Source organism: Amblyomma mixtum, chromosome 9 (genome assembly GCF_055824585.1).
Source record: "Amblyomma mixtum isolate Tamu chromosome 9, ASM5582458v1, whole genome shotgun sequence".
NCBI classification, from domain to species: domain Eukaryota; kingdom Metazoa; phylum Arthropoda; class Arachnida; order Ixodida; family Ixodidae; genus Amblyomma; species Amblyomma mixtum.
Window position 1 is genome coordinate 112396368 of NC_143020.1, and position 23710 is coordinate 112420077.

General features: G+C 53.0%; 1 protein-coding gene across 1 annotated transcript in view; it reads left to right on the forward strand.

Moving 5' to 3' along the window:
• Delta (neurogenic locus protein delta) overlaps window positions 1-23710 on the forward strand; it is a 40459-nt gene that overhangs the window by 7995 nt on the left and 8754 nt on the right. Inside the window, exons 2-4 of the mRNA XM_089559497.1 lie at window positions 10611-11152; window positions 22152-22457; window positions 23194-23302. Coding sequence (XP_089415623.1) covers window positions 10691-11152; window positions 22152-22457; window positions 23194-23302 — 877 coding nt within the window. The 5' untranslated portion in view covers window positions 10611-10690. The remainder of the gene's footprint in view (window positions 1-10610; window positions 11153-22151; window positions 22458-23193; window positions 23303-23710) is intronic.

A 23710-nucleotide genomic window follows, 5' to 3' on the forward strand; every position in this document is an offset into this window, starting at 1 on the left:
TCGCTAAGGAATAAGTCCGTAACGAGTCTTGTCGGATCTGTGTCTGGTGTGTGTGCGTTGGTTTTCGCGCCTTTGGTGCACGGTGCTTCCACGCTCCGTGTCCTCTCTGACCACAGATGGTCCTCGCAGTGATGGCTGGCGCGAATGCAGCTGCTCGGCGAGCATCGCTAGGCTGGTTCGTCACCGCATATTGCTGAGGACAGCGTAATGACGCGTATAGGCCCAAAAGGGAATGCCATTTGCAGCGTTCTGTTGGCGTGGTGTCGCTCGCTGTGCCTGTATACGTGCTCGAGCTTTTATTGGGCGTTATTAGGAACTGCAGCAGCTGGGTCTTTTTATTAGGAAAAAAAATCCATCTGGCGTTGTTTTGATGTGATCAGCAGTAAATGCGGAGCGCTGTACGTGCGCGCAGTGGTCAGACTTCGGCGGAAAGATCTCGAGAAGATGAGAAACAATAAAAAAAACGAGCAAGAAATACGGGGAAAACAAGCAAGGAGGTTCGAAGCAGCATTGCAGCGGGCTTGCGCGCCGTGCCGATAACGGGCTCGGCGACATCCGACGTCGTCGACATGCGTGGCACGCTACGCAGCATTTCCGTCGGCGTGTGTGTTCGGTGTGGGCAGCTGGTGGGACCCCCTCCCCCTCCCGTGTGTGTCCCGAAGAGAGAGGAAGGGTGTGGAAGGGTGCCCTAGGCGGCACACGACCGGCGCGTGGCCAGGCGGAGATTACCGGCGACACGCAGGTGGGCCTCGGGCGTCACCATGGGTGTCGCGATCGCCGCGCCCGATCTACGGTGGCTCTTGCGGTGGCCGTCGTAATGTGGTGGACATACAGACACCGCTCCGGCTGTGTCTTTTCCCTGCTGCCGCCTTCGGTGCGACTCTTTGTCGGCCTGTATCGTGTACGCAGGCACATCACTTTGTCGAAAGTATGCAGGCATGCACTACCGAGTTTCGCCGTTGTATACCACTTATGGGGGAGAGTTCGTTACACCCGTATGGAAAGCTTGTTTGTTTTTTATTTGATACCTCAAAGGCCCCTTGTATGGGGCATTACATTAGGGATGGTGGGGTCTGGAAGGGATGATGTGGCCAGGCAGGCATGCCTATTGATGCGGCAGTTCACCGCGCGTCTGGGTTTGCACGTTGCCGTGTGCGCACATTTTCCGTCTGCGGACGGACACCTCAACAGGATGCCGATAGAGGGATTTAGCATACCGGAGACGCACTAGCGGAGACGTATACCGGTTTTACGTAAGGGAGCTGCGCATGCGCGGTTTCAAATGCGTGGCGGGTAACACTACTGCGCGTGAGAAACAGGCGTACGTAGAACAGGTATAGGTATGTCTCCGCTAGTGCTCTCCGGTATGCCCTCTCTAATAGGTAGTGCACCCGTCTTTGTAAGCGCACGCCGTATGCTATACACGTGCTCCGTACACGTTTCGTATACAATTCCAGCTCCCGTTAAAGCTGAGCTATAAGCCGAGAATTCGTTTGCGATCGACCGTTTCACGCGCATCCCAGCGGAGACCGTGATTCGTGGCTTCCGAGAAGCGACCGGTCGGTGGCAGTCATGTCACTGCATGGTCTGTCTGTGCAAGTCTAGGCGCTTATTTAGATAACTCCTGGCATGCATGCACTGTGCATATATACCCTTGGAGCATTGCATGCGCCTACCCTTTTATGTATCACGATTCATCCAACGTAGATCCATCACTTTCCCGGCGGCGTTGCTGTTAATAGGTACGTAAAATATTAAACAAATTAAAAGCATAAATGATTACTTCTTACATTGGCGTAGCGAATTGAGAGAGCTTCGCGAAGGTGATTGTTGGGCTAGAAGCTTTAGGTGCAAGCCGTATGCGTTCCACGTCTGGCAGTGCGCGGAACAAAGGAATGCGGTGCTCTGTAAGCGCTTTCCAGTGTGTCTCGACGGACGACGAGTTCGAAGTGACCCACTTCGCGCAAGTTAGCACATCCGCTCGTCGTTGGACGTTAATTGCATGCGCGCGAAAGATTCACTTTGCTATTTCAGCAACTGTGTGCGGGGAGTCGAATATTATATGAAATGTGGAAGACCGTGCTACTCGACTACAGTGTCCATTTGGGCTATAGTTGGCACACATTGGAGAACGCAGTAGTCCTTATGGTATAGGTGACTCCTGTATCCCATGCCGTAGCTTTACCGATATTTTAGGTTATAGTTGCGGTACTCCCTCTCGGCCATCCCGTTTGAGCGGTCGGCGTGTGATACAAAGCAAGGTGGGGGCGACTCGTGCTGTGCAGCTCTGGGGGTCCGCCATGTCTGTCCGTTCTGTCTTCTCTGTCACGGTCCTCCCAGAGACCACTCTCTTTCCGCCCCTTCATTTCGTTCATCGCCTTTACGGCGTCCCTCATAGCCTGAGTCGCTTTCGGTCGTTAAACGCCATAAACCAAACCATTCATCGCATTTTGCGCGCGGGCTTTTCAAACCCTTTGGCGACATGTGAGGGGCACTGTTGTATAGATCTTGCTGTTAATCGGCAGGGGGGGGGGGCCTGACTGTATTCGCTTCATGACTATCTCTTCACCTTTTGTACGCGCTATGCGTGCAGTATGTGCGCATGCTTGTATAAGCGGGTGTGCGGGAGGCGGAAAAAAAATCCAGTTTTACGGGAAAAACCAGCCTCATCCTCCGTAGTTCTCACTCACTGACCAGGAATTGTGCGTCGAAAGAACGGAAATTAAAAGAAAAAAGGAAAGCGCAATAAAAGCCGTATGAAAAACTGCGTGTTGCAGTTCCGAGATGACCCGTCCCATTGTCCACACCCTCTCTGCTGGCCAGGCACGTACCGAACTGCATTCCGTTTTCTGTCCCCCCCTTTTTTTATTTCTCTGCTTTTCGGATTCCTGGCGTACTTCGACGCGTGTGACGGTTGCGATCGAGACAGACAAAGAGTTGGAAAAAACTGGTTCTCAACGCGTCCTGGGCGTAACATTCCGCTTCGTTCCGCGTGCTCTTGTCTCGCTCCGTCTTCGCAATACAGATGTCGACACTGCCGTCCCCCCCCCCCCCCCCCCCCCCCCGCCTTTCCTTTACTTTCGGCATCTGTCCACTGCATGTGCCGTTCCATTTCATGTATACCACAAAGCCTACCGCTTCAGCCAAGATTTTTTTTTTTTTTGTTGGGGGGCGGAGCACCCGTGATAATTTCGCTCGCTTTTGAGAAATTAAACAACAATCTGGTCGAAATCAAGAGGAAGAAATGGTCTTGGGCAGGGTATGTAATGCGAAGGCAGGATAACCGCTGGTCCTTGCGGGTAACGGAGTGGATTCCAAGAGAAGGCAAGCGTAGCTGGGGGCGGCAGAAAGTTAGGTGGGTGCATGAGATTAAGAAGTTTGCGGGAATACGGTGGCCGTGGCTGGCGAAGGACAGGAGAGACATGGGGCAGGCCTTTGCCCTGTAGTGGGCGTAGTCAGGCTGATGATGATGATGGCGAATTAATTTCCTCCCAGATTCTGTAGAGCTTAGAACGCTTGGATAGGTATCGGAAATGTGGGAAAAGTGATACACCTGTATCCAGCAAGGGGATCAGCCTAGTGCTGTCGAAGGGGAATTAATTGCCGCTTAACGGCATCCCTCAACTTTGGTACTGCGCCAGTCGTGGTCATCCTGCGGCAAAGGAGCTGTTGCTTTTGGGGTGAGTGGACGTATGGCTTCTCCTTGTAGCTTTCATGCGTTGTAGCATCGGTCTATGCGACGTTACCGCGCAGGGAACGGGGAATTGGGTAGGACAGTGGAATTGCTCTGTAGCTTCTCCTCGTAGTAGCTCTATGCGTTGTAGCAGTGACCTCTGGGGCGTTACCGCTCAGGGAACGGGAATTGGGTAGGACAATGGGATTGCTGTAATGTTCTTGTGCGCGCATGAACTCTTGTGTATGCGAGGTTCGACTGTGCGCCAGCGGCACGAAAGTAACGGGGTAAGTTGCTGGCAGATGTGCAGCGCGCAGTGCGGTTATACCACTGTCCTATAGCTGGGTTAGCAAAAAAAAAAAAAAAACAAAGAAAAAATGTAGTAAAAGCGGAAGGTGGTTTAAAAGCACTCCGTTGCCAGTTCTTCCTGTATACTTTTTTTCTGACTGAACTGAGTTTCGCGAACAGGATACAGAATTGGAGTCGGGATGTTTCGGCAGAGCGGAGGAGCCATTTTCTCCCCCCCCCCCCCCCCCCTCCCGCCCTCCTGGCGGTTTTTCAGAAATCGCATTTTACGTAACCCCGGGCGGGCACCGCTGTTCTTTGGTGCGCAGCGTGTCTGTAATGGAGACAGATCGGTTTGCTCAACCCGTTGCTCCCGTCGACCGGTGCTCTACTTCCTGGTATTGTTTCTTTTTCTTATTTTTAAGCGCCGCCTAAGTTGGCATCTGTTCCCCATCCCGCTTTTGTTATATCCCCTGATTGCCGCGATTACTTGGACGGCATCCCCCTCCCCACTTCTCTTTTATGTTCTTGCTGTGTCTTCACCCCACAAGAAGGGGGAGGGGGGGGGCGTCTGCTTTGCTCGTGGTCTGTTCGCAGACTACCGCGGTTCATCCCTTTGATCTCGTAATTGGGGGTGGAGTAGTTCCAGGTCTCTGTCCTCTTGTCTCTCTCGAGCCAACAGCCGCGCAACAACTGCTGCCGAGAGGCGCTGAACGCTACGGCGCGTCATTACGTAAGTGTCTGTCTAATTGGGGCGTCTGCTGGCTACGTCTGTACCCTTTCGCCCCATTCGAGAAGGGGTGTCTGTCTGTCTGCGTATGTCACGCGCCGATTTTCGGTTTTGACCCCCCCCCCCATTTCCTTTGTGCAGCAGTGGTGTGTATACTAAATATGCACCGCTCGAGAACCGGGCGACATACCCTAAAAGGTGTGCGGCAATTTATATCCGGGCCCTCTTTACTGACCCACTTCCGGTTCCGGGCCGTTCGGATATGCCGGGTGCGATTCAATCGTCTCTGGCGACCTTGTCGCGATAAGCCGTTCGCCGCCGGTTCGCGAAATTTTTGCTGGCGCCTGCTGCTTTTGTGAAACGTGCGCCCGTGGGCAACGTACGGTCGGCAGAAAAAGTTTACGGGACACGTATGCTGGGGAACAGATTTATCGTAGCGTTGCCTAGTGACCCAGTTTCCTGGTATCGATACTATGCGGATGGAGCATGTCTCCTCATGCCTGTAACCACTTCAATCGATAAGCTTGTGTGACCGTACATAAATGAATTTGTTCCTCTCTGGTCGCGCATACCGTTAGCTTTTGCTGCCGACTACACACGCAGGTACACACACACGCACAAAAATAATATTGTGAAGAAACCTCGCTCCTCTTACAACCGGCCACTGTCTACATCCTTTTCCTTGTTAAGCAGAGACACCCATTCATATGTGCCGTTTCACCGTAACTTTGTTTCGGCCGGAAAGATGGCGGTTGTGTCGTGCAAGGCGCGTCCGAAAGTGTTGCGCCTGAGAGAATCTGCCGATGTTGAAGTCAGGACAGCAGCTTGGGCATGTTGGTTATTCATTTGTGACGGAACAGCGCAAAACACCAGGACAAGAGACAAGCGCTGACTTACAACTCTGGTTGTAATTGTAAGTCAGCGCTTGTCTCTTGTCCTGGTGTTTTGCGCTGTTCCGTCAAAGATGTTGAAGTGCGACAAAAGGGGTAAAAATAATGGCTCCGTTAAACTTCTTCGATCTGTTGTCCGCATATGGCACCGGGCAGAAATCGGTAATAGGCCAAGTTTTTTTGCGGTCGTGACCGTCAATTCGCTACAGTCGGCTGGGGAGTAGTCGAGGCTGGTATCAACATCGAATAGGTATACAGAGATGGCATGCGTGGTACAGGCGCTGCCGAGTTCGTAGCTCGTAACTAGGAGCTATACTACTGCGCACGTTCACACGGTGCTCAAGGAGAGTGTAGCTCAAGGACACAGAGGCCTTTCCCGTTGGTCTCCAATTAGCCCCGCCCCGTTGCCACGATAACTGGCCACATGATGGGCGTTGGTTCCCTATACTGTCAGCTGCACACCTTACCCAGTCGCGCTTGGCTACGTTTTTGGTTCCCTTTGAATTGAACTCTGCCGCACTAACAGACAATCGATCATCTCGACCACGTCTGTTTCGTTTGAACCGGGGTGTCACTAATTCGTATTATCTTATCCACGCTGCCATCTTAGTGACTCACTCTGTCATTATCCTTTCCACGGCTCACTGCGCTCTCCTCAGTTTAATTTCTGACCATTTCGTAATCCTGCAAGTTTCTGCACTATAGATTATTGCTAACAGGGCAGAAATGTTGTGCACAGGGTTGGTTAAAAGTTTCCGGGCCACAGTACCTGCTTTTCAGGGTTGTTTTATTTCCACTTAATGTGTCAATAAAGCTGTGAAGGTTCTCTGAGGTGAGAACGAGATTAATTTTATTTGTACGAAATATTTCTACAGGACCTCACGACTCAGGATATTACATAGGCAGGAAGGGGGGGGGGGGGGGGGGGAGGGGGTGGTGTATAGGCAATTGACCTACATCCAAACAATACTTGTCCTGCTCTCTGCACAGATTTGGAGCTTCTCGGGTGTCGTAATCGCCCGGCAGTACTGCTTTAAAGCACACCCTGTGGCCCGGAAACTTTTTACCAACCCTGTTCTTTCCTCTCGAGGAATACTGCAATATAGAAAAATCTGAATCCAGTGGAATTTGAACGCAATCGATGCGGCAACGGGCCCAGAACCGGGCGGAGGATTAGTGGTCGGCTGCCTTGCAGCACACGGGAGCGAAGTGGAGAAGCCAGCTGTGCGGGGTCGCTGGAACAACCCATTCTTTTCGAGCAGTTTTTGGGCAAACTGGTTCCCGCTTAGGTTTTTTTTTCATTTGTCGCACGGTTGCACAGGTTAGTCTACGGCGCATTTTCCCGTTCGGAATCAAATTCGTTAATTTTCCTCGGGAAGGCAGCATGGAAGAACGCTCTCGATGTAATTGCTCCTTTTGAATTTTCGTCGATGTGGAGGAACAGGCCTGGGCCGCCGGCATCAGAACGCCAACTTGCCGCGTCTTAATAGGCATCAGGGAGGGAGGGAGTGGAAAACAACACCAGGTTTTCGGCTTTTCTTTAAACGAGCGCGTTATTTTAAACCATGTGCGTTCTGGTAGGTATCGCCGACGACGAAAGATGGCAGTGTTTCGCCAACGGAATGAGAAGTTGAGAGTGCTGTCAAGTGAATCCTTGAAGGTATTTTCGGCGCATCTCCTTTGCTTTCTTCGCCGCACAAATGGTAGCGTTAGAACGTCTAACACTTTTTGTTCTGGTAGAGCGTTAACTCTGCTTAGCTCGGAACGCCTTGATAACGTTCATTACAAACCAGCAGCTCAAGGCTGTTGTTTCCAGTCACAAATAACCGCGCTGTTCAGTTCGCGGCGCGCTGTTTACTCAGCGTTGGATCGCGTGCTGTGCCGTCTCTCTCTCTAAGGCTGTCATTTGAGGAGGAACGACTGTAGGCTTTGCGGGGTGGTTCGAAGCCGCGGCAACAGCGGGCCGGGCGAAGAAGCTCTCTCGCGGTAAACTTGTTTATGAACTCGCACCTCCTTATAACGTCGTCCGTCGCTCCACGGCGCGGCTGGCAATTACGCGTCGTCTGCCTCTGTTGGGGATTCTTCTGCTTCTTGGATCCTCGCCTGGGTTCCTCTTTTTTTTTTTCCTTCTGTCCCCGCACGCTTGTCGTCTGCTAGTTTCCCCTTTGTCGTCGTCTGCTCTTGCGTCTCTCTCCTACTGGACACCGCTTCCATTGTCTTCCGTAGCGCGTTGATGACGGTCTCGAGGTGTCGCGGCGCTGTGCGGCTCGCTTGCGTCAGAGCAGCTCCCGCGATCCTTATTTTTTCTTTCTTTTATCTCGGACTGGTTTCATTCTGTTGTTTTCTATTTCATCATCGTCTTGTTCGTGCCTGGGCGAATTTGCATTGAATGCCTTCTCTAGGGGGAGGAGTTTGTATGTGTGGTTTTCCGCTCGCGTTTTCGGGAAACGTTGTAAACAAGGCAGTCGTACTCGTGCTGCCTTCTTCCTCGTGCTTGTTTTGTTTCTTTTTTGTTTATCTTGTTTTGCGCTAAACGATGCTGAGTGAACGTTGAGTCTAATTCGAGCTGCTGCTCGAATCCTGGCATTCCTGTCGTGCCGCTCCTGCTTTTTCTTTCTTTATTTTTTTGCAGCTTTTGAACGCTTAGAAGGGTGGGTTAATTCTGCTTCACTTAAGCGCGCCCGCGTGCAGTGCGCAGGTTTCACTGCGTTTCGTTTTTTTTTTCTCGTGTGGGGAAACTACGGGCCCTTGCGCGACGAGATATTTCTTAATTGTTCGCAGAAACAGCTTCGTACGCAGAGGAAATCTAGGCTTGCTTAAGCGATCTTTCCACTCTTTGCATTCCTTTTATTTCCTTGGTGGCTCTAACCGCGCGCGGCTACTCCCGTAGTTAGCCTCCTCTCGCTAAAAATTTCCTAACCTCATTTCACCGCCTAACTCTCTTCCGCTCCGGGATAGGTTTCTGTTCACTTGGAAATCCCCTCGATCACCCCATGAATTCGTTCGCTCTCAGCGGTCACGCCGAAGGCAGTTTCTTCATCCCGATTTCGTATGATAATTTCTTGCCTTCTCCTGTGAGCGATCAGTGCTGCCGAGTGGTTTCCAATATTTTCAACCACGTCAGGCTAAATTTCATGAATTCTCTCGTGTCGAGAGCCAGCGTGATCGTTGCGTGTTCTGCAAGGAGGAAAGAATTGACGCCGCATCCTTGTGATGAGTCCTTGCAGGCCTGTGTTTGCGGGTCTTCATCAGTTTGCCTGTGAGGACTTCGTTCTGTATCATGGTGAGATTTTGTTACGAAGATGGAACACCGGAACACGACTATAGTGACCAGGCTTTCTTACTTCCTTGCTGGCTTTTCTTTCACTTCGGGCAATGGTGTACCCAAACTTGCCTGGGAAGCACTGATTTGAAGATGGTGTCGCTGTTGTGTCCAGTATCATCCTTTTCGAAACTTTATGCCTATGGACCGTCGAAACATGGATTCTCTCGGGCTGGGGGAGCTAAATGTTCACCCGATGCTCTTCCGTGCTCCCAGAAGATCATCCGGGTCCCCGAAACCGCTTTGTGATGGCTCTTACATTGAGTCTCCGGCTTCGTCAAGTAAATTTCATTCAGTGCCTGACATTGACTAGCTCCAGCGGAGTGCTATTACTTTTACAGCTATGATCTCTGACGTCACAGGCGAAATAAATGGTTGTTCGAACAATCGCTTGAATATATTGGCTCCGGACAATGTTCACATCGAGCGATAAAGCAGTTTTCTCCGAAACGCGACTTCCAGCGGCACACAGCCGTCCTGCCTGTACGGCGTCAGAACGCCGACTGGGGATTGCCGAAAAAACGAACGTACTACCCCGCGCACGTTGGTTGTCTCCCCCTCTCTTTCCTCCTCTCTCTCGAATCGGGTGAGAGGGGATGGCGGAGAGAAAGCGCGACGCTGCTTTCCTCTGCTCCGCGCATTGGTCAGTGCGCGCCATCTGCCGCGGGCAAGGGCGACGCTTCCAGCAGCGCGGTGTATGCTTCTCCTCATCCGCGCGCGGAGCAGGAGAGGAGAGCGCGGAGCAGCAGACCCGTTCCCCTCCTTTCTTCCTCTTTCCTCCTCCGCGGCGTCTTTCGAGCGAGGAGGAGGAGGAGGGCACCGGGAAGAACAAGACGGGCTTCGTCTTCGGTGCGGCCGAGGGAGAGGGCGTCGCATAAGAGCGGCCGGTCGGCGTTTTTGCTCCCCACACGCGCACCGGATTCGGCGGAGGGCGCTACGTCCGTCGCCCCAGCGCCGCGCACGCGATTTTTCTCTTCTCCGAGCCGACGCCGCTTCTTTCACGAAAGCGCGCGCGGCGTTTTTTTTTGTTTGTTCGACAAAAAAAAAAAAAGCCCGGCCTGCACCCACAGCATCGTCTGCCCAACGCCCTCTGTGCTTCGCTTGTGTTTGTGTCGTCTGCTACCGAACGTCGCGTGTGTTGCTTCTGCTTACGAGTCGTCTGCAGCGGGGACCACGACCGTCGTCGAGGATGCGTCGCGCGACCGTTGCTGCAGTACCGCGCCGGCGGTCACGGGGCACCACGGACTCCGGTCGCCGGTAGCCTGCGTGCTCCAACCCTGTGGATTATCCCTGCTGCTTCTCCTCCCCTGCAACGGAGTCGCTGTTTTGCTGTGCTCTGTCGCCGGTTCCGTCGTCTTCGCACTCGGATTTGGTGCTGCAGCGGCGTGGATGTGATCTGTGATCGTGGATTACAATTGCTCGAGATTCCCGCTTCCGTCGCGTTTGTTTAATTTTTTTATTCGCGCGCGCAAGAAATCGCGATGCGGTTACTATCGCGCGCGACTCGCTGTCTGCACCCAACGACGAGCGTCACCGCGACCGTGACGAGTCGCGCCTTCTCCGAGAGCCGGCACTGACAGGCTGTGGAGAGGAAATCTAGCGACGAGGCATCATACATGTTGTCGTTTTGTTGACGAAAGGGGCTACCGAACACTAGAGTAACGCGTCGGAAGTGCAGTTTTTTTTTGTTATCTTCTTTTTCTCGTTTAGAGAGAGCGAGACACCGAGTTTGATTCAAGACGTTTCGTCCGGCCTGGCTGGAGAACGCCACCCCCCGAGAAGTCGCCGCGATGCCGCTTGCGAGTAGATCGCAGGAGCGACGGAAAAGCCCGCCGGCCGAGATGACGACGGCCGAAGCCGTGGACGATAGCGCGGTGCGCTGCTGTTCGGCCACCGAACTTCCCGGTGCGACGCCCATGACGTTGTTCCTGGCGTCGCGAACGACCCCCTCGAGTAGCAGGAGTCAGTGGCGGCCGAGTCGGGAGTCTTGCGCCGTCGAGGAGGCGGCGTCGGCGTCCGTGCCTAGCGGTTGGAGGCAGCGACGGTCTCCTCCGCTGCCGCACCCGCGGAACCACCCCTGTTCGACCCAACACCGAGTCCCCGACACGGCGCCGTCGAAGACGCGGTCGTCCACCACCCCGCCCCCGACCCCTTCGCGGTGGACGACGAGACGGCAGACGCCTTCCTCGAACTGCCTGCGGACCCATCTCCTACTCCTGGGTTTACTCTGTCTCCTGCAACAACCCCTCCTGGTGAGTCCTGTTTCTCTATTTCGTTTCCCTTGTCAAAGGGAGGTGCAGGTCGAAGCAGTATACGAAAGGGCGACGCTGCCCCTTTGGAACATCACTTGGCAGCTATCATTAAAAAGCTTTATTTTCTTTGAGTAGTTTTGTTCAACGCGCAGAATCCTCATGATCTAGTCCCTTTTTTTTTTCTCCAAATTCTGTGCAAAAGAAACAGCAAATTTGGATGTAGAGTTCGGACCAAGTGTTGGCCTTCATATTGCCGATACCTGTACCTCCGCAGTAACCCGATTGGTAGCCGCATGAGAGCTGTGTTCCGCGATCGCAGAGCTTGGTCGAGCGTCTTACCAGTAATTGTTTCCCGAGAGTCGACGTGTTGGCTCCTAATGCTGGTTGTAGCCGCAGCCCATGTGCCCTTTACGCAAAGAAGAGTGCTGAGAGCTTTTAACCGAAAAAAAAAAAATAATCCGAGTTTTCTATGCGAGGTTCCAGCTATCGCTGTCCGGACAGTCGCGCTCGCCGTAACTGCAAATTTACCTCAGCTATGGCGTCGTCGCCTTCGCTCTGAAGTTCGCGCAGTTTGGAGACGCATCTTCGGGTGCTCCAGACCTTTTTTAAAGGACACTGTCGTGTTCAGCACGATCACCGACTGTTGGAAGATGAAGGCGGTTACCACATTCGCTTAAACGACGCTTCTATTGTCCAAAATGTCGCAATCCCATTTTCGAGCTTTGTGTCCCCCGCGCCTCGGAAGGTCGAGCAGGTGACGGCAGCACCCCCGGCGTCGCTGAAACGTAAAAGAGTCCCCCGCCACCGCGCTGCTTCAGAAAACAGTCGACTCGGGTCTTTGAACCTAGCCGCTCGCGTGGATAGCACACCCCGCAGTTCTCCCCCCTTTCATCCCGTCTCGCCCCCGCTTTGCCTCCTTCTCCTCCGCTTCTCTTTGCGCAAGATCGAATTGGCATCGGCGAAAGGCTTTTTAAAAGCTGCTGAGCAGGGCAGGACCGCCGGAGACTTGGCTTACGCGCCGACTGTCTCGAAGTTCGGCTGACGTGTGTGACACCCCCCCAGCTCGCTTCGCAGCCTCGATATAGTATAGTGTTTCTGTCTAGCGGCCTACGATACAGGCGCCTGCCGTGAGCAGATCGTAAAGCGCTCCGCGGCAGAGGCCGGTGTTACGTTTCCGCGCCGGGCTCCTGTGAGAATTGAATCTCGCGGGATGGGAGTCCACTTTCGAACGAGATCGAAGTAGACCTGGCTATACGGCTGAGGTCTGGTACCCCCTACTGGCTTCATACTGTTTCTTGTCGTCCGTCTTGTGTGCACGTTGTAAACACTAGTCAACTTTAGATGGTCGTTTGAAAGTTCGAACTACTGCGCCTTTCGTAGTCTACGAACGACGGAGCGGTCTTGTTCATATAGACGTCAGTGCTATACCGAGTCTGTTTTTGTGATGGATGATTTCTCCGACGCGCCTGTCCCCGTGGCCTTCGTCTCAATCGGCGTGTCAATTAACTTCTGAAGATTAGCGAAGTTTTTTCCGTCTCAATCCGCAGTTTATGGCTCGAAACAGAAACCGTCTGGCGCAGGAAATTGGTTGTCCCCGATAAATCGCATGCGAAGTGTCGGGCCTTTGAACTTGACTAATAACTACAAGGACAGCCTCGGCTTGCATGTCGGCGTATTTGGCAGTTGAGCATCGTTTGGTCTGATAATTGTACCGTGAAACTGGCTAGGCGCTCCGTGTACGTCTCGTAGGGGGATGCGTTCATTCTTGTTGCCTCATCCGTATGGCGATGAACTGTTCCATAAGTCCTTCGCATCCTCTTCCCGCTATATTTCCCGTAAGTCAGTAAAGTTAGTTTGGGTTGAGGCGCACTCAACTGCAGTCACCAGTTGTACCCTGATTTAAAGGCGCCCCGACACCGGGGTCGGACATATCGTCAAGCTTCGGACTTACTGTCTCCCGCCGAGATATATACGAACTCAGCCGTCCCTTGGATGAATTCTTTTCAGTTTGGCAACTGCTTTTGCGAGCTAATCGCCAAACAAGCAGGCAGAGCTGCCGTGCGGTTGTATGATTTTACGTAAACGCTCGCATATCGTGATTGACTCGTTTATCCATAAATTCTGCGGTCTTACTCGAAATTCTAGCGGAGTGGGGGGCAGTGCAGTTTACCGTGAAACAGGAACTACGTACGGAGAGTGACAGAAAGAAGCGAACTAGTGGGTGAAAGCGTGTTTCGTCGTGTATAGTAACAGCGTATCTCATGCAGGCTTGAAACGCGTGTAATGTAGCACCGAGGAACAGGCTCCGTTGTGAGGAGTGAACGCGTTGGTTGCGCAGAAACTGCACGACCTCTTCTTTGCCGACTGAGACATTGGCGACCCATACCCGTCGGGCCGTGCACATCGTGTAGAAGAAGGGCTCGGGTAAACCGCGAGCGCGGTCTTCTCCATCCTCTGGGGCGGTTCTTCGGTGTTCCTCAGGGCTCCACCCTTTTGTCGTCGGGTGCGGTGCTCCGGGGGCGCCGGCGAGAGCGGCTCTATTTTTGAAGCCCCAGGGCTCGAGCCCCTCTTTTCTGCGGCGGCGGCTGGTCGTCGAGACGCGCGGCGTCTCTCGCAGGAGCATCGGTCGGGGAGAAGAATGAGAAGAAGGGGTTTGGAAATAAACCTCTCACCTCTCTCTCTCGCGCGCGTGCGCTGTACCGAGAACAAGACAAGGAGAGGCTCCCCCCGAGAGTGGGGCCCCCCTCACCTCGGTAGCAACTTTCGACCCCAGGTCTGATATCGCGGGATGCTGCGATGTCAGTGCACGAACCTCAGCTGGTCGAAATTATTCCGGAGCCCTTCACTACGGCGTCCCTCATAGCCTGAGTCGCTTTGGGACGTCAAACCCCAATAAACCAAACCAAAGCAATGAAATAGGAATAGCTGGAACAGCGGAATCCGCGGCGAATTATAGAAAGCTCTGGCCTACCTGATTTTGTGGCGTTGGCGCCGCGGCGACGTCCTATATAGCTCGCGCTTCATGACGAGCCTTGTGTTTTAGCCGATTGGATTGCTGATTCTATAACAGGATTAGGCGGCGCTCCACTGTTTGAAAGGTTTCGAGTCGCGGACACTGGTGTGTGTTTGTTTTCCAAGTTTTCTTCTCTTTCCAACTTCTTCATTTTTCAAGTACTTTGAGTTTATTAGGCGTTCGAGTAAACGACTTCATTTGCCGGAGATAGAGAAGGGAACATTTCGTCTCGGTGTACCTTGGTGGCCGAACTCTACAGCTTGTACGGGCGCGTAATGAGGGAGCAGCAGTGTTTCGGCTCGAGCAGAACGCTGTTTTCCAGCAGTCCGGCCCTGGACGACGGCTTTCGTACAAAACATCCAGAGATTGCACCGCCTCCGGACGGCGGACGTAGTACTACGTTGCCAGTGCATGCGGACTGCTTTCCGCCCTTTTCTCCGGCCCACCAGCGCTTCCGATTTCTCTCGGGAAAGGCAAGATCAAGTTCTCTCCATTCACGAACCCGACTTGCGCTGCGTGCATACGTTTTTTACGGTGGTAACACTCGCGGTGTATCCCAGCGTGGGCGTCATTGGCGGTCTAGGCTTGCCTATTTATATATTTACTTTGGCGCTCCGCGTGCGCTTAACGCGATATTTCTCCCCCAGCGGTCGTAATACTCGGGGCAACGTCGGAACGAGCCTCCCGCCGCCAACCACAGTGCCCAGGTCGCTCCGTGCTACATAACTTGGGCGTGCGCGCTCAGTTCGGGGTCGACCGTAGGCGGTTACGCTTTCTTTCGCTTTGTTGGTTTTGTTTCTTTGCGTTATACGTTGACGGAGGTGGGCCGACCTCGGCCGTCTCGAAGATTACGTTAAGAAGCCCGGGCACGCGCGACACTGTCCTCCGGGGACAGAAAGTGCGCAGTTTTCGCGTGTACCTCGGCTTTTTTTCCCCTCCGACTTTGTTCTTTTCTTTTGTAATTATATATCGTTTTCGCTGCAAACCACGCCTGCATCGGCAGAGATAGCGTCTCGCGAGGTGTAGACGTGTGTGTGCCCTGCGTGGCGCATCGGTGGGCGTCGCTTCGACGACGGGGTCCCGCGCCAAACCGCGCATGCGGCGCTGTGCACCGATTGGAGAACATCTGTTCGCCCCCGCGCGCGCGCCGCGTTTTGCGATTTTTGTCGCTGTTTAGTACTTTGCGTTATCGCTGTTTTAAAGAATTCTCGGCTGTTTGTCTTTTTTTTTGCTTTGCACTACTGTCGTCGTCATCGTCGGTCCTTGGAGTCTGGGCGGAAGGCTTGTTAGCACAGAGTTCGGCAGGCTCTAACCAGCGATTGTTTTTGCGCTGGCGGGCAATGAAGATACCGGCTTTTGCTTGAAAAAGAAAGTCCGTTCCTGTTGGCGCTTTTAATCTTTTTTTATTCATTGTCTTCCTCCGCCGTTTCCGGTGTCGTAACGTTATAGTTCGCATGATGGAGTCCGTCCGTAGTGGTATCAGTAAGGGCGGAACGCGTCTCTTGATTGTTGCGGTTTTTGTACTGTGTTCTGCAGAGCTTTATATATCTTCGGAAGCGAGCCGTTCGTCGATTGCTTTTGTTTCGAAGCGACAAGTTCCTGGATCGACTCTGTGTGCGGTGGACGTGGTTTGTGTGGTGTTCATTTTATATGTCTGCCGTTATACCTTTCCCAGGCAGGTTCAGTTTCTCACTGTGGGCATTTCGGGCTTTCTTGAATCTCCGCCGCTTCTAAGCGAAGCTTTCAATTGCATGTTATGTTCAACCGCATGTTACGTTCAATCCGCCTCACACGTGGGTTCGAGACGCTTCGACGACAATGTCGCCAACTCTCGGATCGGATTTGCCAAGGTCCGTAAAGTCCACTTTGTTCCATCCTAGCGAAAAAGCGTTTGCATGCTCGCCATTCATTGTTTTTGATCGAGCACTTCTGGTCTGGATTTTTTTGCACCATTCGTACGATCCTAGCCCTAATTACCGGCTGGATCAGTTTGCACTGAAGCCTCTTGCCATCTGATCGTGTCCAGCGATGTGTAGTTTATTGCACCTCGAATTTGCGCGCGCGCTCTCTCTCATCGAAGCCTTCGCTTGTGCTTTCTCTTCCTTCGTCTGTAAACCCTAATACTGACGGAATTTCTGACCACCTTGGCGTTACGAAACCGCGAACAGCCGCTCACGAGGCGCAAAAATTCCTGACGCCCGTTACGCTCAGTCGTCTGCTCACATCGGCCCGTCGTCTGCTCACAGCGCGGCGCATTTGAAATTTCAAGCTCGTCGTCTGCTGCGCCGAGGCTGGCAGGTGTCGCGCCGGCATCTGCTCTGCTCTCTGCTGCCGCGGCGACCTCGCTTGGCGGGGGTAGCACATATGCGCCAGGTGTTCCGGCGGGGTGCGCGGCCGCCCGTGTGCTTTTCTTTTTTTTTCTTGTTTGTTTTCTTAATCTCTTCTTTCTCCATCTTGCTTCTGGGCCTATTGGCTTCGCCTTCGACCAGGCGTCGATAAGGAGAACGCCTGGCGCGAAAATAAGATTCAGTTCACCCCTTGCAGTGGGGGCCGTTTTGGGGGGGTATTGCAAGGCTGTTTTACGGTCTCCGTTTTTTTCCTTTTTCGGGCTGTTCTTTATCTTGCGGTTTTTGCATATTCGCTGTCGGGGTTGTAGCTGACGTTCCTCGACTTCCTTGTTCTGACCATGCGACGAGTGATAGCGAAGCGCCGGGGGGTTCGGTGACGTGAAATGAAGCTTTCGCGGAATCCCCGGTAGCGCAGACGACGTACGAGCTCCTCTTCGCTTATAGTATACGCGCATGCTTTGCTTAAGACTAGTTTTGTCGGAATTGGTTTACCCTTATTGTTACTGAACTCCAAATGAAAGTGCGTGCGAATCCTGCGGTCACTTTTTTTTTTTTTTTTGTGCGGAGCTTAGCAGACGAAAAAGCTCCGCCGGCGAGTTTTGAGGAGCTTCGTGGGGTTCTTCCTATTGCAGCGAAGGGGCGCGATGTTAAATGACGTTAAATAAACATGATTATGATTCTGATGCTCGGCTCTCCTGGTTCTGGAATAATAATTAATGTCCGACTTCGGCACAGTGACTTTGTGGACAGCTTCGAAAAGTGTGCGATCTAATCGCTGCTTTGCTTGTCTCGCACTTGTCATGGCCGCTGCGTCGTCTGCTGTTCCCGTGCCACGCGGAGCAGACGAATTCAATTTGGCGCGAAGCAGACGGACGGAACATCCTCCGCGAGCAGACGAATCCTTTCTTTTTCTTACGCGCTGCGCTGAGCGGCACGTCTGTTCTTCTCGGAATCTGAACGCAATGAAAGGGCAAGAAGCGAAAAAGAAAAACAAAAAACAGCGAAGCTGTAGGGCGTAAAGATTCCCCCGGCGCGTTAAAAATAAGCTCGTGTGCCCGGCGTTTGTTCTTTATTTTTTCTTCCCGCGTGGGCGGCTCATTGTTTAGGCCTCTTTTCTCTAGCGGTCGCTGTTGATTCTCGATCGGTTCTCCCCTCTCTTTGTTGGGTCGGCGCGTATACTTTATATTACATCTCGCCGATCGCCGCCTCGGCAATTCGTTACAGACGAGAGAGCAACGAACCCCCGGCCGGGGCTCGTCTTTGTTTCCATAATCTCGAGTACACCTATAAAGTGGTCGCCTTTTGTTTGCTGCTTTTGCGACGGGTGTACTGTGCGTCGATGATGAAGTCTCGAAAACCGTGAGGAGAGGAGGGTTGCTCCGGTGTGTGTAAGCCTTGCGGTTTGAACCCGGCGTCCGTCGTCGGGCTATACGTTGGAAGCGACTGGATCTCCTCGTTGGCGCGCTGTTTTATTTGTTTCCTGGAAACCCTGGGCGCGCTTGTTTATGCTGCTCTCTTTTCTTTCTCTTACCGAGCGAGAGTAATCATCTCCCCTCATTCGCCCTGCCCCACCCTCCTCCGTCGATTTCTTCAACCCCACCACCTCCCCGTAAGCGCGTGTTCTGTGCCCCAGACGTCGCGCCGTACGTAACGGTGTGGTTCTTGCGTTCAGGAGACGGGCGGTGTTCGTGGAAGGGCAGCCGGTCGATCAGCACGTTCGGTCATTCGCTTCTTCGCCCTACACCTTTCCTCTCCTCGCCTTGTCCGCTGTTTCTCTTTTTTTTTTCTTTAATGGCGTGCCGTTAAGCCTGCCTTGTTTATGCACATCTCAAAGGGCGAGAACGAAGAAGAGGATCGACACATCTCGCCTTCGTACTATGCGCAGTGTATGAACATGATACACCAACTATACCGCTCGTCAACTATTGTAAGTCGGCTTTGCTCCGTATTCGTTTCATAACTTCAAGGCGTCGTGATTTTTATCTTTTTTGTTTTGTTTGTGTAACGTAATACGGCGCGAGCGTAGAAGTAATCGCTTTCAGTTTTTGCGGTTCTTGAGAGCTGTACGAGTGTCGAAGTGCTCTCAACGGCATTCACAGCGCTAGGAAGGCTATGTAGTTCTGGCGCCGCCTCGGTACACGTTGCTATGAAAAGCCACCTCTTTTGTAACAACGTTGACAAAGCACGACTGCTTTGTGAGACACGTTGCCGATTTATTTATTGTGGAGTTCAAAAGCGTTTTTCTTCCGCGTCGAAAGAAAATAAACAAAACAAAAAAACCAACCTGGCCCTGTTGGTAGCTAACGGTTCTTTTCGTTTACAAGCCCGAAGTGTTTGTTTTGACTCAGTTCACGCTTCTCGGAGCCTGATAACCAGACAGAGAACACAAAAAGCGTCTTGACCGCGGTTCCTTTCGCACTTCGGACGGGTTTCTGTGTGCGCAATTTGGATTGCTACTCCCGGAAAGCGCTGTTCGTTGTTGTTCGGGGCGTTTGAGAGACAGTTGAGGAGAGCGGGTCGTTGAACCCCGAGCTGCACACGAACACACACCCAGGGGTGTTGGTGCTATTCTCCGGATGGAAACTTGCTTCGTTGGTGTGCTCTCTTCCCGAAGGAATCCGCGCGCTACGTGACGCCGTCGTTAGGCCGCCGAACCTGACCGGGCCACCAGAGGGAAACAGTTGGCGGGGGGGGGGGGGGGGGGGGGGGGGCAGCAATGGTGGCTGCCGCGTGCGAAGAACGGCTTTCGTTGAAAGGCGTCCGAAAAGCAGCTGTGGGCTTTCGAATACATTCATTACACTCGCGCACGGGCCTTTGTTTTGTTTAGCTCGAGAAGAGGAGGCGACGTGAGTCTCTCTCTGTGTGTGGCTGCGAGTCGGTTTCGGTTGGTGAAGTTGCGCCCTCTCGTGGTGGCGAGTGATAGCGCCGTCTCGACACCCGGCTCTGGCGTACGTAAACACAGCAGAGGTACACGGACATACACACACAACACTTTTTGCGTCCCTCTCGGCTGCGCGGCCGACGCGTTTGTTTATACGTCGACGGAAAACTAAACAAAAAAGTCTCTGCCGTCCATCTCTCTATGCGCTGTAGACTGGCACCGCGGTGTGATCTTTCTCCTATCTTCCGCATTCGACCTTTTTGTCTTGCTTCCCAATTTCTCTCTTTTTTTTTTTTTTTTCCCTCGCTCAGAGTCCTGTCTTGCTCGCGTTTTTGTCGGTCTTCTGTGTCGTTTTGCGCCTTTTCAGGTTTTCTTTTTGCCCGAGTTCTGCACGTCGTTAGAACAAAACACCGTTGAAACGGTACCAAAACCAGAGGAGAAATAGTTGACTTTCAGCACGTTGCCATTACTTGTTTCTTTTCTTTTTTTCTATGTGTGAGGCGTTAAAAAACAAAAAATAATTAGCGCTGGCGGTGGCGTCGTCTGCGAATGCAGCCATTCGTCTGCCACTGTACGGAGGGTGGTCGTCTGCTTCCGCGCCGTCTGCGTGTCGTCTGCCTCGTGCCGTGTATTTGCGTGTCGTCTGCCTCCGCTTTTCGCGTTGTGTGGTCCTGGCGTCCGCAAAACCGCATTGGCGGCCCGGGCGAAAGTTGCCATGCGTCGGTGCCGATGCGAAGAAGCCCCATTGTTGTTAGCGGCTCTCTTCGGGGTCGCGCGCGCTGCCTGGGAGGCGTTCGGGAACCCGCGCTGATGGATGTAGGGCGCCGAGTGACCGTGTCACGGACCGATCGCGGCTCCCTGCTTGTTCCGAACCGGCCCGGCGTGAGAGCTTCCGAGCGGCTCTGCTTGTGTTCGTTCGTTGCCTTTTGTTCTTCGGGGACGGAGGCGGCAGCAACTTATCACGTCGGGGCTGGCCGGAGTGACAATTGAAAACGCCGCGCGTGTATACGGTGGTCTCCGAGCAGGCGACGCGTCGATATCGAGCTAGCTCGGTTGCAGACGGTTGCTGTCGCTGTTGCAGACGATGACAGCCGTTATTGCGGCGTTAGGTAGCGACAAATTGGCTACGATGTCAAATGTGCTACGAATTGGGATTGCACTCGCCTGGAGTTTCCATGTAGCTGTGCATACTACAATGTCCTCGCGCGGCATCTTTTATAGCTCCCGTATTCCTTTCCGCGTACGGTAGCAGGATAATTACGAGTTTTTCAGCGTGTCGTTTAGGCCGTTCGCCCCCATTATGCCCAGTTTGTAAACGATGCTTAACTGATTTTGTTCGTTGATTACGCGCATGTTCCCTGCACGGTTATTAATTTTCAATCTCGGCCATAAACCAGTCTTCTCCCCCCCCCCTCTCTCTCTCTCTGGTTTTAGCACCCCCTCCCAACCCTCGCGTTTCTCGATGAGAGTGGTGAGGGCTGGAATGCCGGGTGGAGGGTAGGAGGAGGCGGTCAGGAATTTCTTTTGCACTGTCCGGTTGCAAGGTTCGTCGTACGCGTAAAATGAGCTAAGTTCCGACCTCTGGAGTCTGGTACTTCGAGGTGTCTTTTTTTTTCTGCTTTCTTCTTTTGTATATTTTTTCTTCTCTTCACTTCCTAGCCCCCCCCCCCCCCCCCCCCCCGTCCCCCTCCCTCCTTGAGGAAATCCGCTAATTTGACACTTCATTTATCCACCTCCCGGCTGCCTACGCTCTTGCTCAGCTATAATCGATGACCGTTTTCCGGACCCGGTAAAACGTGTTCGTTGTGCGATTTTCTGTGTGTACGTTGGTCTGCCTCGCTTCGTTCATGGGAAAAGCTCATTCGAGTGGTGATTCGACAATCTTTAATGCGACGTTCTTGCTTAGAGCGATTCTGTGAACGGGCGCGTGATTGCCAACTGTTTTCCGGTATAGTGAGCTTCTTTCATTGTTGTTTGTTCGCCTGTATATACTCTCTCTGTCTTCATGTCTTCCCGGTCAGACGTCATGTTAGGTCGCATAGCGTGTCTTTTGATTGCGCCGTACTTTATAAGCTTATTGCTATCATGCGGGGGGCTGAGCCATGATGAACTGGATCCCACTTGGCTCCGCCGAAGCTCATGTAGTTTCACTTGTTCCAAGTACGCGATTCCTTGTCACGCGAAATGGTATAGTCGCCCGCGTTTTCACTTACAGTGTATCGCCGTCTGCTCGACGCGGATACGTCGCCGAACCCCCTCGCACTCTTTTCGTCTGCATTATTCGACATTGTCGTCTGCTTAGCCAGCTGTCGTCTGTCTCAATCGTACGGAATCCCCTGATGCTATACTGCACCTGTGTTGGGTGTTACGCATGCGCGAACATTTTCTTTATTCTGCGAGCTCCGCAGCGCCGCAAGTATTTGTCGTCTGCTGTAAGAGTTCGTCTGCTGCTCAGTGGTTGAGTGCCGTCTGCTTTAGCTATCACGGCTATCTGCTGCTGCTTATATAAACTTTTCATAATTCTACGCGCTATTCTCTGTCGGTCTCTCGCGCATTCAGACCTCTTTTATTTTCAACAAATCCTTTACCGAAAACTAAAATAATCCCGTAAGAAGAGCCAAACATTATCAGTTAGAGATTGTTTTGTGTTTTTGTTTGTGCCGAGTTGTTGCACCTTATGCGTGGTTCTCAATAGCGTTGCAAAGTGTAAAGTTCCTGTTTTTCGAGGAGTGCTCACGTGTCCCACCTTTTCCGCAGGTGCTTGGCTCCGGCGTGTTCGAGCTGCGGCTGGGCTCGTTCTCGAACCCTTCGAACCGCGACTCTCAGGGCGCCTGCTGCTCGACGGGTCTGCCCCCTTCGTCGGAAGGGGTGCCCTGCCCGGGCAGCCCCTGCCGCGTCTCCTTCCGCGTCTGCCTCAAGCACTACCAGAAGACGGTGGACACCGACTCGCCCTGCACCTACGGGGAGCTGAGCACGCCCGTGCTGCTCCAGTCCGGCTCGGACGGGGCCCTCTTCAACGCCTCGCGGCCCCCCATCCGCTTTCCCTTCGAGTTCTCCTGGCCCGTGAGTATAGGACTCCTCCTGCTATCCTATGCCGCTCCATGAGTTGGTCTTCCAGCGCAGTTAGTCGGCCCAATATTGGAAACGCGGTGGCAAAGGCCACTCCTGCAAAGGAACAGAGTAAAACCTGCAGTATTGAGCCGATTGCTGTGCTGTGCTGCTCGGTGCTTTTTTTAACATTGGATTACGTCATGTCGGAGGCGTGCGCACAGATCTGGAGATAGGTCGTCTGTCGATCAAGTGCTTGACAGAAACGCACACTCCCCGCATACGCACGTCATTCAAAGTGTGACCCTTTTTAACCTCTGTATTGGTTTCCGAACGACTTGCGCGGGACGTGTGTGAACTGCGGCGGCTATTTGTATCGTATGCCGGGAGTCAATGCAGTGGTCTGTTATACAGCTTAGTAAATTGGACTTAACTTACTTGATAATGAGCGATCACGGCGTGTCCTCGATTAGGCAAGTTGTTGTTGAGTGGGGTCATTACGGAGAGAGGTACTACAAAAATTGCTAATTAACGGCAAGAAAGAAAAGTCCACAGATGGTCTGATGAAGGTCGTTTGTGTCAATGTTGACCAAACAAGGGGAGGAGGAGGGGGGGGGGGGTGTTCGCTGCTTTAGTGCTTAGTTTGCTAGTGCACAACTGTTGAAGCGTGTAGTGATGGAGTGGAAAGCGTATTAGTTAATCGAACACGCCGGGTAATTTAGGCTAATTACCTCCCCGTTCTTTCTTCCAGGGTACCTTCTCTCTGATCATCGAAGCCTGGCACGAAGCGGCAGCGCCTTCTGGTGAGTTTTCCCCCCGAACACCCTCGTTATGGCGGCGTCTGTGCTCTGTCTTCTCGGGTTTGGTGTTTTTGTGCGGGCACTACATCAGGCACTGAGTGCATAATCGATATCACTCGCGATGTCGCTTTTTTTTTTCTTCTCCGATTAGCGTAGATTACACTCTCACTCCCCACTGCCACCCCCGTGGTCGCCGCCGCCGCTCCGGGACGATTCGCGAGCCTGGTTATCGACTCGTTAGTGTCCTCCCGACCATGTTCGTAATTACCGGGGGGCACACACTCGGCCGGCCACCATCGACACCTTCGTCCTACCCGGAGAACCTCGCGAGTGCTGTAATGACACGGAAAAGAGGGAAAGTGGTTAGGGGTCGTTTTAGCGCTCACGGAGCGCTCGAAGTCGCAGCTTTATGGGTGGATACAGCCCTGTAGTGTATGTGTGTGCGCGACTCCATTCGAGGTCGCGCTC